The sequence below is a fragment of the Oratosquilla oratoria genome, chromosome 6, assembly GCF_046742065.1.
Source record: "Oratosquilla oratoria isolate Oo_2021 chromosome 6, ASM4674206v1, whole genome shotgun sequence".
NCBI classification, from domain to species: Eukaryota; Metazoa; Arthropoda; class Malacostraca; order Stomatopoda; family Squillidae; genus Oratosquilla; species Oratosquilla oratoria.
In genome coordinates this window covers 18,260,849-18,275,330 of record NC_134782.1, presented here as the reverse complement: position 1 = coordinate 18,275,330, position 14,482 = coordinate 18,260,849, and the positions used below count along the sequence as shown (strand labels likewise).

The following is a 14,482-nucleotide window of genomic DNA, read 5'->3' as shown; positions in this document are numbered from 1 at the left end:
ACATGCATGTACCCATCATTTGTCCTCGAGTTTGTTTTACAGCTTAAATAATAAATTTTATCATCTATTCACTGCTTACCTAGCAAGAGCTTGTATCTCCATAGAGGTGAGATCTGAAGAGCGATGAGAGCTACAACTGGCAAGTAGATGAACCACACAAGGGATGCTGCACCAAAATGAAGGAAGAACTGCAATTTGGATGCATTGTGCTCATATGTCATTGTCGTTCTCAGTTCATACAGGTACCAGCAGCATATGACAACACGAAGAACTAACGTAAGCCAACCAGGCCACGTTTGGTATTCGTCAATGTCTTCAATCACATCAACTTCAGTCTGTAGGTAGAGAGGAAGAAGTCGTAAGGAGCTGGACAAAATATATATATTTTTCTAATGAAATACTTGTTACACAAAATTATATTGCCAGTGCATTCTCAGAAAGCATATGGCAGCATATACAGAAAGGAGGTACGGGAGACCATGAGACGTTGAGGAAAAGATTCGGAGGCAGCGAAGAGTTGATGATGATGAGAGTGAAGCTTGTGTACATATATACATAACATATACCAAAAGACCTTTTCTCCTTTATAAGGAGGATAGTCAAGTCTAAGCATACATTTACCTTTATCTATCCCACACCCATCCAAAATCCCAATCGTATTCCCTTCCATCTTGGCACCTCATGGATGATGAGTCATCCTTGTGCCCTACTACACTGCTCAAGTCAGTGGCAATGCAGTAAGACACAGCACCTCCAAAGTAGGTCCCAACAGATGGAGTTGGTTTACCCCTACTGCTCCATTATATGGTATTCTCTCTAACACCCAATGCACTCCAGAATTATACTATTTATCTATATACCGCTGGCCAAGCGGGTTAGGACGTCGTTACTTGCAGCAAAGGTTGAGGGGATGGCAGTTCGAACCCTGCCACCAGCAAAGTTGGACCAAGAGTATGGTTCATTAAATTCCACGCTACAAAGTCCTCTGTAAAGGGCACCGTCCTAGCCTCCTGATAGGGGGGAGTTTGTGACGTTAAACCATATCATCATCACCAAGAGTTTTTTTCCCCCTTATAAGGGAGGGAGCCCCTGTCAAAGGCATGTACCCACTCCCACCCATTCCACTCCCCACCACCACCCTTTCCTCCTTCTCCTCTTAGCTCCTCATGGATGACGGGTCATCCTTATATCCCACCCACTGCCCTGGGTCAGTGGGTGGGATAAAGAGGAGGCAATGAATACATCCCTTTGGGCTGCATTGTTCCTCATCCATATGCAACAACTCTATTCGCTCATACCTTTTGCACACTCTGAAATCAACGTTGAGTACCAGCGGGGCTGACACCTGGGCTCAAGATCTCTCTGTCCCCTTCAACTGTATTTCTTACATCTTTTCACACATGGAGACTTGACAATTGGTGACTGTTCTATTCCTCTTACTACTTCGAGTCGGTGAGACAGAAACAGTCCCACACCAAGACAACACAGACAAAAGTCCAAAGTTCCTTTACAGAGCGATCTGTGGGAGGGCCCAGTGACTCTTACCAGCTACTGTGGGGCTGCAGGTTTTCCACCTGGTAAAACTCAAGGCAACAATTATTACTATTTTGCACTCTTCCTTAGTTGACATATTTCTTGGATCCAATGCCCCTTTATGCCATCCATTTCTGTTTTCCACACTCGTTTTGCTAGCCTTCTCTTACTCGCTCTTTCCATATGTCCAAACCATCTTAGCATTCTTTGATCAACCCTATCTGCAAGCTCTCTCTCCACCTACATTCTCAGCCTCACCTCCAAGTTTCTCACTCTATCTCTCCTTGTAAGCCACACTTCATCTCAAACACATTTAGGCTCTTCCTTTCTGTCTCCTACAAATTCCTACTTTGATCAATGCAGTGATGTGCACAATCACTCCCTCAAACAGTTTTATCTTTGTATTTATCCCCAGAAACCTATTTCTCGTGACAATTTTCATCTCTCTAGACACTAGCTTCCCTACACATACCAAAGAACTTTTTCCAACTTATTAGAGGGGTTACTAAGTCAAAGCATATGCCCACCCTACAACAGGAATGAGAACAAGGAATCATTGAATATAGTTACAAGTCAACAAGGGTGTAAAGATGATACCAGAAGTGAATAAAGTAATTAGAGAATGTAGTAAGAAAGTCAATCATGCAAAAATGTGTAGGAATGACAGAGTTGACAAATGCATAGATGGTGATGAGTTGCTCCGTAAGAGGAGTACACTGGAGGGAAGAACCAGAAGTGGTACTGGAAGAGTGAGGATGTGAAAAATTTGCATAGAAGAAGGAAGGGGAATCTATGCTCGTAACAGGAATCAAAGCTATGTTGGTTTCCCTCTCCCACGCCCAGCCAGTGCTAAGTCTTCTTGGTGCACTGATATTTCTGACCTGGGCAGTGGGTGAGGAGGGGAAACAGGGATGACTCTTCATCCAATCAATCAATTAATGTTGAGTTTCACCCAGGACAGTGGACAAAGTGCAGGGATGACCCATCATCCAGGAGGTGCTAAGATAAGAGGGAGGGTGGAGTGTATATAGGGATGGAATGGGTGGGATTAGTTTTATGACTTTTTCTTTTTGGCTACCTACCTTGTAATGGGGAAAAAGCCTTGGTATATGTATGTATGTATGAATTTCACCCCAAAGTGGCAACAATCCTCAGCTTCCCACAGATCTTTCTGTGAGGAATTTTGAACTGTTGTTTGTATTGTATCAGTGTAGGATTGTTTCAATGTTACTGGCTAAAAGTTGTAAGGAGAGGAGAGCAGTCGCTGGTTATCAGCTCTCCAGGAATGAAAAAGTGCAATTTATTTAGCTCAAATTAATAGAGAGAAATCTTGGGCCCAGTCCAGAGACCAAGTGTCAGCCCCTCAAGGCTGCACCTCCTGATGGACATGAGTGGGTTTATAGGTTTTGAAAATGGGTAGCCTCGATGTCCATCTTGAAGGACCACCACATACAGATGCCCCATCATTGGTAACCGCTTCATCCACAAAAGAGTTAAGATAAAAAGGAAACAAATGGGTGATGGATGGGAGTAGGATAAGTGGGGCTGGGTGCATGCCTTGGTTGGCTACCTCCCTTATAAAGTGAAAGAATCCTCTTGGTATACAAACAGATAGATGTGTTTCATCTGAATCTTTGGTGTCAGGAGTAATAGCAAGGGGGTAGAGTAAAGAAAAGGGACAATATTAAAGATATTCATGAATCAATAAGGGTACAGAGAGGATACTGAATATCAGAAACATATTACTTGGGAGATTCTGATGAGAATGTAAAACATTTGTTAAAAATAGTTTCACATGAAATACAAACCACATAAGTGGCATACACTAATATGACATAGGATTTAACTGTTGCCTTGAGTTCCACTAAATGAAATGCTTGCAGCACCACAGTGGCTGGTAACAGTTCTCAAGTCTTGTGTTGTATTAGTGTGAAACTGTTTCCATGACGTAAGCTTAATTGAACCAATAGAAGCAACTTTCCAAAATATATAGTCACTGCATCTCCATGCACAAATAATGCAATTCAGTTCTAAGAATGAATCAAGTGATAAACAATATGATGCAATGTCAATACAAAGGTGCATTTCAGATTTCTGAATACAAAAGAAATAAACATGAGGAAAATACAAGGGCATTACCATATTCCACAAGTAAAGTGTGAGGGCTAGGACCGAATAGCCAGCCCAGAGTATGAAGACAAGGTATTTGCGGGAGAGCTGCATGCGGGTGATGGCCCAACCCTTGGCCAGCAGCAGCAGAAGAATCATGAAGAGGGACTGTAAAATGAAAACATAAATCAGAAATTATGGCATTATCACATTGTTTTTTCAAAATTGATCATGATTATGTGTAAGCAAAGGTCTCACTCCTTACAATGGGGATGTGTGTGAGATGCAGGGATGACCTGTGATCCAGGAGGAGCCAAGATGAGAAGGAGGGGTGGTGAATGGGGATGGGAGCAGAATTATGCTTTTGACTTTGGCTACCTCCTGTATAATGGGGAAAAAGCCCTTGGTATATATATTATATATACAGGGTGGTGCAAAAGTCTGGACCCATAGGAAATTTATTATATAACAATTTACAGTTTACATATAACAATTGATTTAATTATGAAAATGTAACTATCAAACAATTTACAGTTACAATAAGTGTTCGAACTGATTTCCATCTTCTTCCAAACACTTTCTTACTCGCGAGACACATGATTTTTGTACATTTGTCAACATATAGCTATTCCCTCTTATGGTTTCAATTTCTTGTGTGATGTTATCTTTTAGTGCTTGTAATGTTCTTGGTCTGTTAGCATAAACCACTGATTTAAGATGTCCCCATAAGAAAAAATCCAAAGGACTCAAATCCGGAGATCTTGATGGCCATTCAACCGGTCCTCGACGTCCAATCCATTTCCTTGGAAATGTATTGTCCAAAAAACTGCACACATCCTTCGACAAATGTGGTCATTGTTTGATAGTTACATTTTCATAATTAAATCAGTTGTTATATGTAAACTGTAAATTGTTATATAATAAATTTCCTATGGGTCCAGACTTTTGCACCACCCTGCATATATATGTGTGTGTGACTGAGACAGTCTATTTTTTGCTTTGAATCATTATCATTAATATTATTATTAATTACTAATAATAGTATTACTATACTTATTATTATTACTATTGCTATTGTAATTCTTATTATCATTATGATTATTATTCTTCAATATTATCAGTTATCATCTATCAATACTATTACTGCTTCTGACCCAGACCAGTGGGCGAGATGCTGGGATGACCCATCATCCAAGAGGAGCCAAGAAGAGAGGGAGGGAAGGTTGGTGAATGGGAGTGGAGTATGTGGAGATGAAATGGGTGGGAGTGGTTTCTATGCCTTTGTTTTTTGTTTACCTCCTTTGTAAGGGAGGGGGGAAGCCCTTGGTATATGCATGTATTATTAGTTATTATTGTCATCATTATTACCATTATCAATATTATTATCATTATTATTATTACTATCATCAATTATTATTATCATCAATTATTATTATTATCATCAATTATTAGTATTACCATCAATTAATAATAATAACAATAATCCTTATTACTGTTATTATTATTATTATCATTATCAATTATTAGTATTATCATCAATTAATAACAATAATAATAATATTATTATTATTATTATTATCATCATTATCATTATTGTATTATCACCAATTAATAATAACAATAATAATTATTTTTATTATTATTATTATTATTATTATTATTATTATTATTATTATCATCATCATCGATTATTATTATCATTATTACTATTCTAATATCAATCTTCTAATCAGCACCCACCTGCGCCACTATGTTGAAGAGGTCACCCGTGATATTGACCCCCTCGTTGCCCTGGCCGTTGAAGGAGAAGACGACGAGATGGAGCGTCTTGAGGAGGAGCCCTACGAGTTCGATGATGAGGATGGCCGTGAAGAGGCGCGTGATGGGGTGCACCTGACGACACACGGCGTAGAGCTGGAGGGGCACCAGGATGCAGCCGTAGAGCAGCACACAGATCAAGTAGAGCTCGGCCGTGTCCTGCGAGGAAGGTCAAAGGCGGACGTCAGAAGGGACCACCACGGGAGGAGTCTCGGGCTCCTTTGGGAGTTTTGCATTCTCTGAGAGAGAGAGAGGAGAGGGGGAGGGAGGGAGAGAGAAAGACACAAACACACGACTTGATGGCGCGGTTGGAAGAGTCCCCGACTGTCACTACGGCGGTCCGGGTTCGAATCCTGCCCAGGGCTGAAATAATTTCAGTATCGCTGCGCTTCGAGTCGTTACTCCAACTCTCGTGGGTGGGGAGTTGGGTGGGTGTGTGCGTGTAAGGTCACAGCATTACCCATAGGTCGGTCATACGAGCTCTGAGCTCTCTTCCGGGAGGGAAACAGCTGTCGATCACGAGTCCAACACGTGATCCAAAAGACCAAGGTGAATCACACACGCACACACGGACGGAAGGATAATATAAGAGAGACAGAAGGAAGGAATGAGAAAGTGAGAGCTAGACAGAGAGGTAGAGGGATAGGTGAAGAAAGGAGAACGTGAGAGAGGGAGGGGGGGAGGGGGGAAAGAAAAAAACGGCTCAATTCATTATTACTAAACGTCCAGGGAGCGACAGCTTCTGGATCGTCTTCCTTTCGGAAGAGTCCGAGCGGAAAGATGCGCAGAGGAAGAAAACGGGCATCAGAGGTTTTCTTCAAGAAAAGAAAAAAGAAGAAGAAGAAGAAGAAAAGGGAAAATGGGCTGGCGGGTTAACCTCAGCTAAAGGAAACTGGTGTTCGAGAGAATATATGAGATGATTTTCGGGTCTCATATTGCGCGGACCCCCGAAAGAAGACTAGGCACAGGGGCGGTGCACAATTACCAAGTTCAAAAGAACCACAAATGAGAAAGAAAGAGAGTGGGGGGGGGGGAGAAAATGTGTGAGAGGAAGGAGAGAGAGGGAAAGGGCAGGAACAAAAGTGAGAGAAAGAGAAGGGGAGGGAGGGAAAGAAAATGTGTGAAAGGGAGGAGAGAGGGGGAAGGGGTAGGAACAAAAGGGAGAGAGAAAGAGAGAGGTTAGGGAGAGAAAGGGGAGGAGGATGAGAGACGAGATGTGAGAGAGTTTAAAGAAATTAAAGGATAAAGAGAAAAAAAAGAGAAAACGGGGACGAGTGAAAAATGATACCGAGCGAGAAGAGAAAGAGAAAAAGTAAATGAAAAATATGAAGAGAGAGAGAAGCAGGGAGAGTTTAAAGAAAAGAAAGGAGAAAACGGGGATGAGAGCGAGAAGAGAAAAAGTAAAAGAAAAATATAAAGAGAGAGGTAAGAAGCATGGAGAGAAAGGGAACGGGAGAGAAAATGTGAGAGGGAGAAGGAAAGAAGAAAAAGTGATTTGGAGAAAAGAAATTATAAGAAGGGAAAAGGGAGGAAAAGAGGATGAGAGAGAGAGAGAGACAGATAGGTACTGTAGAGAGAAGAAAGCAGCACTACGCTCGACGTTCAAGGGCTGAAGACTTGCAAAGGTCTTCTCCTGATTTAGCTTTAGTCAAGGATTACCTCCTTCACCTCCCCCTCCCCACCCTCCACTCCCCGAAGGTGTAGCGGGTTCCGAGACGTCTGAATAAAACCTCTGCGCTTGGGGGGTTTCGTGTACGTGTGTGTGTGTGTGTGAGCGTGCGTATGTGTGTGTGTGCTTGCGTATGTGTGTGTGCGTGTGCTTGTGTGTATGCGTGCGTGTGCTTGCGTATGTTTGTGCGTCTATGTGTGTGTGTGTGCGCGCGCGCGTGCATTGTTGTGTGTGTGTGTGTGCGCGCGCGTGCATTGTTGTGTGTGTGTGTGCGCGTGCATTGTGTGTGCGCGCGTGCTTTGTATGTGTACATGTGTATGTATGTGTGCTTGCGTGTATGTGCGTATGTGCTTGAGTGCGTGTGTGTGTGCGCGCGCGTGTTTACCTAATTGTATACAGGGAACAACGCTCGTGGGGTTCCGTCTCTTACTCTCCAATTATCGTTCGTTCCAAGACTCAAATTCATTAGCGGTTCCAACTTGGGCTGTATCCTTTTCCTATTAGCATATTGTTCCAACTGTGTGTGTGTGTGTGTGTGTGTGTGTGTGTGTGTGTGCGTGTGTGTGATTACCCATAGATCGGTCATATACGAGCTCTGAGCTCTCTTCCGGGAGGGAAATAGCTGTCGATCACGAGTCCAACACGTGATACAAAGACCATGGTGGATCACACGCAGACATACACACACACACACACACTTCCGGATAAGCTGCGGTGGCGGCTGTAAGGCAGGTAGTTTATTAAAAAAAACTGACACAAAATTGTCACGTGCACTGAAGCGTGTTCCGTTCGAGGCTTTTAGCGAAAAAAAAAAAAAAAAAAAAAAAAAAAAGTCGCACTCATATCCCATGACTAAATTTCATATTTACAAACTGAAATTGGAAATACCCTACATGTAGTGTGTTCACTCGGCCTTATAATGGAGGCCGCGGGGGTGGGGTGGTTGGGGGGGAGGGGAAGGGAGAGTGAGTGAGAGAATCGTCCTTAGTTTATATCCATATACGTACTATTAATATTATCATGATCATTATTATTATTATTACTATTATTATTATTATTAATTAACATTATTATTATTATTACTGTTATTATCATCATCATTATTATTATTATTATTATTATTATTATTATTGTATTTTCGCATAGCTGATTCACATTTAGTTTTTATTTTACTTTATTTTATTTCTGTTTAATCTTATTTATTGTTCCTCTATATTTATTAACCATATTTAATTTAATTTAATATTTTTTTACGTGGATACAGTCCGTGAGCCACTATCAATCACTAAGTTCTGAAGCCTGTGGCGGCACACTAAGCATGCTATTTGCTTTTGCTACTCCGAAACGACTTCAGTTACAATATCCTAGACTTCTGCAAGGACATTTCGAAAACGTGTCTAACATTCGCATTCTAGGTTTAGCATCTCTTAGTTCGTCATTCAGCTTCTCGATGACATCAGCAAGAGTAATTTGAAATTTGGAAATTTGAAAATAAAAAATCGTTACCGAAGTCGTTTTTTACTCAACCGAAGTAGCAAAAGCGAGTAGCATGCTAGCGAGAAAGGCTAGCAGGCTGAACTCCCTGTTAGCAAAAAGAGGATAAAATCATCGACCGAAACCAGAATAAAACGACTCAAGGTGACCATCACTGCGTCGCCCTTGACACGAAGACTTCACATCGTCTTGGTTCAAGTGCCACTTGGACGACCTTGAGACCAGAGACACCTGCCTGCCTGCCAGTGACCTTCGTATGCACCTGTGGTGGTGGTGTTGGTGTTGGTATTAAAGTGTGGTAGTGGTGGGTGGTGGTGGTATTAAAGTGTGTTGGTGGTGGGTGGTGTTGTTGGTGTTAAAGTGTGGTAGTGGTGGGTGGTGTTGGTGTTAAAGTGTGGTGGTGTTGGTGGTGGGTGGTGTTGGTGTTAAAGTGTGGTAGCGGTGGGTGGTGTTGGTGTTAAAGTGTGGTAGTGGTGGATGGTGTTGGTGTTAAAGTGTGGTAGTAGTGGGTGGTGGTGGTGTCAGCGGGCGGTGGTGGTGTTAAAGTATGGTTCTGGTGGTGCTGGGTCGTGCTGGGTGATGGTGTTAGTGGGTGAAAATGGTTGTGGCGTGAGATGAGTGTTGGTGATAAAGCTGAGTGATGGTGGTAATAGTGGTGGTATGAATAGTAGTAGTGGTTGGTGGTAATGCTAATGGTGTTGGTGGTGGGTGGCGGTGGCGATAATGGTAGTAGCGGACGCGAGAGGAAGCCAGAGACAAACGGTTCGAATCCCGCAAGACTCATCACGTGACATCAGTGAAGGGATACGGTCTTAAACCCCCCAAGCTCGGACACCGGCTGTCATGCTCAGCCACCTCGCTGAGCAGGTACCAGCTGAGATGGAAAAAAAATCTCCCACAGCATTATCGTTACCATTTTGGACTGTCGTTATCTAGTGCTTCTATCCTTAAAAAAAAAAAAAAAAAAATAGCCCCCTCCCCTACCCCCCTAACCCCTCCCCCTCGAAGGGAATCCGCACCTGCTTATCGAAGGAGAAGTGATACTCGAAGGGGTTGTTGTCCGTGGCGAAGGGCTCTCCGTTGACGATGTTGAGGTCGTACTCGATCTCCACCATGTCGTCCACATGGCGCCACGTGCATGACGAGTCGCGGCCGCAGGCCACCATGCTCAAGTACCAGAACCTGTTCGAGGAGGAGCAGAAGTTAGTGATTGGGTTCGAGTGGGAGGTATATCTATCTTTGAATACACAGATACGTATACATATACACTTACATACAGGTGTACACATACAGACGTATATATATATATATATATATATATATATATATAGATATATATATAATATATATATATATATATATATAAATATATATATATATATATACAGACACGCATACATAAGCAAATACACATACATACACGCAGACACACACACATACACACACATGGACATAGATACACACATACATGCTCACACACACACACACACACACAGACACACACACACACACACACACACACACCACACACACACACACACACACCACACACACAAACACACACACACACAAATAAACACGAACAACACACAAATACACACAAACACACAGATACACACACGCGCACACACACACACACGTGCACACAGATAGACACCAACACATACGAGGATACTGCGTGGTCAAAACCAAAAACAACAACAAAAATAACAACGTAATAACAACAAAGACAAATCATGAATTTCTTTGCATGAAATTCATCTTGATGAACCCTTCCACTGCCAAACAATTAAATATCATTTCATTCTGGCAGACGCCAGCTGATTGTATTCCAACGAAGGGGAAACATCTCCTCACTGCTGTGAAAGGATCAACACAAAAACTCCCAGTAAATGTGTTCGAGCATTAAGGATACACTGATTTAATGCAATAAATAAATAAATAAATAAACGAACAAGTGAATAGTAGGAAATGAATGAATGAAGAAATATAATGTTTGATCATTAATGATGTATTGATTTAATGGAAGAAAATATGAAAAAAATAAACAAGAAAATAATTAGATAAAAAATTAATAAATTAATAAACATATAGAAAATGATTAAATACATCAATCAATCAATAAGCAAATACATAAAAAACAAAGTATTGAGAATAAAGAGAGAATAAAAAATTAAAATAGAATAAGATAAATCAATAGTTCGTGGTGTCATTTATGTGAATATGACGTAAGGTACCAACACGTGGACTTTCAGTGAGACGGACGTCGGCGAGAAGCATCTCCCTCCAGCGCGTCTTCAAAAGCCGTCAACCTCCTCACCTCCATCAAGAGGTGCAGACCCGGTGACTGACTTTCGGTCCCCGGAGTAATCCTCATTTCCGACCGTATTTGTTTCATTTCACATAAGAACAAATGACAACCGGAGACTGATCCCTTGGAAGTGGGTGGCGGCGGCGGTAGGAGGCATAGGGGGAACTGTCCCCCCACATACACTAATACATGACTCCGACATTTCTTCCTAAGTCTACGATGTGGTGTCTTGTGTGTGTGCGTGCATGTGTGCGTGTGTGTGTGAGAGAGAGAGAGAGAGGGGAGGGAGAGAAAAAGAGAGAGATATGAGAAAGAGTGAGAGGGAGGAGAGAGAGAGAGAGAGAGGGAGGCATAGATAGAGAGAGACCGCAAATATAGGGCCCATTCCAATACTATGCACAGGCAGGCAGGCAGAAGAAGAAGATGTGAACATTTATGAACTGAGACGCAAATCTCTATCCTTTCTCTTATTTTGCAGACTCCCTCCTCCCTCTCCCCATAGAGATAAAAAACATTATTATTCTAATGCCCGAGGGGAAAGCGCGACGACTTAATAGAATTATGTATAAATGTATCTGTAAGTATATATAAGTGCGTATAATGCATACACGCTTACATGCACATACACGAATATGCACGCTGGCACATGTACACACAAACGTACACACACACACACACACACACAGTTTTACGTACAGGTGAAAGAAATTTTGCAACAACCTTAGATGAAATAGTAGAAGAAAAAAAAAACAGAAAAATATAACAAATTAAAATAGATAAATAATAAATAAAATTAAGGCCATTTTTTTTTTACTGGATGTTGTAATTGGATTGATGTATATATAATGGGTAATACCTCATACCCTATTACTATTTGTAGGGTTATTGAATGGAATTTCAATGCAGTGAATATGTTTGGAGCTTTTAGTGAAGCCTCTACGAACCTGAGCCACGCGACATGACTGGAGACAGGGGATAAGAATACAGTCACTATGTTTCCTGAATATCGTAAAATAAATAGATAGATAAATAAAGTGTTTATAGTCAATTTAGTATATCTTCTATTAATCAGCTATTCTTACGCCACTCTTAAACACAGAGTCGCTCAACAGCTTCATCTGACATGTCACTCCTGCAAACTTCTCTACTTCGTCTCTCAACCTTCTACCTAGTCTTCCATCTTCCACGCTTCCCATCTCGCGGCATCCAGTCAGTAACACACATCATTCCAGGACTTATCTACTTGCCGCCAGTAGATTTTATTCAGTCTACGAGAGCCCTCTGAGTCCATAAGCATATACATTTTTCTTCCCTTACACCCCTAGATGAATTCGCCCTAATTTCCTCCCCCTAAAACTCCCTACTTAGGGCACGTGACCAGCCAAGAACACGCAAGCCTTTCGTTGACACTGACCACGCCCTTCCGTGGGGTAGGGTGGGGTGAATCAGGGTGGACCTGAGTGGATGAAGGTGGAGCAGGGTGAACCTGGATGAATCAAGGTGGATCAGGGTGGACCTGAGTGGAACAAGGTGGAGCAGGGTGAGCCTGAGTGGATCAAACTGGACCAGGGTGGACCAAGGTGGGTCAGGGTGAACCTGAATGGGCCACGGTGGACCTGAGTGGATCAGGGTGGATCAGGGTCAGGGTGAGCCTGGGTGGATCAGGGTGGACCTGAGAGAACCAGGTTGGAACACTGCGTTACAGTTGAATATGGTGGAGCAGGGTGAACCAGAAAAGAGGGCGGACCAGGGTGGAATAGGTTGGAACATGGTGCAACAGAGCTGAATATGGTGGAGTAGGGTGGACCACAGTTCATTATGGTAGATTAGGGTGAGCTGGTGGACCAGAGTAGACCAGGCTGTGGCATGGTGGATCAGGGTGAAGAAAAGTGGATCAGAGTGGGCCAGGATGAAGCAGAGTAGATCAGTGTGGACCAGGGTGAACTACATTGGGGTAAGGTGGATCAGGGGGTAGCAATGATGATCAGGGTGGATTAGGCTGAAGCAGGGTGGAGCAGAGCAGTGTAAGGTGCGGTCGGGTGGAACAGGGTGAGAAAGAATATTCTAGAAAATATAGGTAGGGTGAGGTGGGAAAAAGCTGGATGAGGCAGGGCAAGTGTGAAAATAACATGAGAGAGGAGAGAGAGAGAGAGAGAAAGGGAGACAAGGAGAGAGAAAGAGGGGGAGGGAGGGAGAGACAGAGAGAAAGAGAAAGAGACAGGGAGAGAGGAAGGGAGACGGAGAGAGAAAGAGAGGGAGAGAGAGAGAGGGAGAGACAGAGAGAGACAGGGAGAGAGGAAGGGAGACGGAGAGAGAAAGAGAGGGAGAGAGAGAGAGGGAGAGACAGAGAGAGATATAGAGAGAGAGGGAGAGACAGAGAGAGATATAGAGAGAGAGGGGGGAGGTAGACAGAGATAGGGAGAGATAGAGATACAGGTAGACAGAGACAAGGAGAGATAGAGATACAGGTAGATAGATAGAGAGAGAGAGAGGGGGGGGGAAGGGAATAAGATATTTTATCAAAATTAACCAGCTCTTCAGTCCGGTGGTAAAGGAAGACGGGAGACCGGAGGAAGAATAGAAATTCAAAGTGATCATCAATTTGTATTTATCTATCTATTTATTTGTTTATTTATCTATTTATTGTGGAGATTACTCTCCGATCATAAAACAATGCTGCGCGACCCTGGTCCGTAGGGGTGCCAATACGCCCCCCTAAAATATTGCTTGCATAAAATATGCATTCGACACCCTACGTACACAGGGTAGGAGGAGTAGGGAGTGAGGGCGGGAAGGAGGGGGAGTGGGGGAAGGAGGGGGAGTGGGGGGAGGAGGGAGGGGGAGGGGGGCCGCTGGAGTCAGGAAAAGGAAATTGGAAGAATAAGAGAGTATCGGGAAAGGAGGAAGGATGAGGGGGCGGGGGCCGGGGGGAGTCCAATTGGGGGAATGAAATAAGAGGAGGAGGAGGAGGAAGAGGTGCAGGTGTGGAGGTAGAGGAGAAAGAGGAGGAGGAGGAGTAGGAAGAAGAGGTGGAGGAGAAGGAGAAAGAAGAGGAGGAGGAAAAGGAAGAGAAATATAAAAAGGAGAGGTGGGGTAGGTGTAGGAAAAGGAGGGTTAAGGGAGGAGGGGAAAGGGGAGAAGGAGGAAGGAAGATACTCTACTGCGCCAAGATGTAGACAAAGAAGGCGACTAAGTAGACCCCTACAGGCAAGGCGGTGGTGGAGAGGGGGAGGGGAGGAGGGAAAGGGGGGGAGGAGGGAAAGGTGAAGGAGGTAGGTAGGTAATGAAAGGGTTGCGAAGGAACAATGTTGGTGTTGGTGTTGGAGCTGCAGGGAATGGTGCCTGGCGGTGGTGGTGATGGTGGTGGTGGTAGTGGAAGAGGTGGTGGAGGAGGAGGAAGAGAAGGAGGAGAGGATGTGGCGATGATGCTGGTGGTTGTGGTGGTGGAAGAGGTGGATGGGGAGAAAGTGGTAGTGGTGGAGAAGGAGAAGGCGAAGGAGGATGACGAGGAGATGGTGGTGGTGGAGGAGGAGGAAGAGGTGGGGAAG

The 14,482-nt window shown here is 43.4% G+C and overlaps 1 protein-coding gene across 1 annotated transcript in view; it reads right to left on the bottom strand.

Moving 5' to 3' along the window:
* The window catches only part of LOC143026332 (transmembrane protein 145), a 209,735-nt gene that overhangs the window by 2,782 nt on the left and 192,471 nt on the right, over positions 1–14,482 (bottom strand). Inside the window, exons 2-5 of the mRNA XM_076186540.1 lie at positions 9,643–9,805; positions 5,383–5,619; positions 3,673–3,810; positions 80–335 (exon numbers count right to left, since the gene is read on the bottom strand). Coding sequence (XP_076042655.1) covers positions 80–335; positions 3,673–3,810; positions 5,383–5,619; positions 9,643–9,805 — 794 coding nt within the window. The remainder of the gene's footprint in view (positions 1–79; positions 336–3,672; positions 3,811–5,382; positions 5,620–9,642; positions 9,806–14,482) is intronic.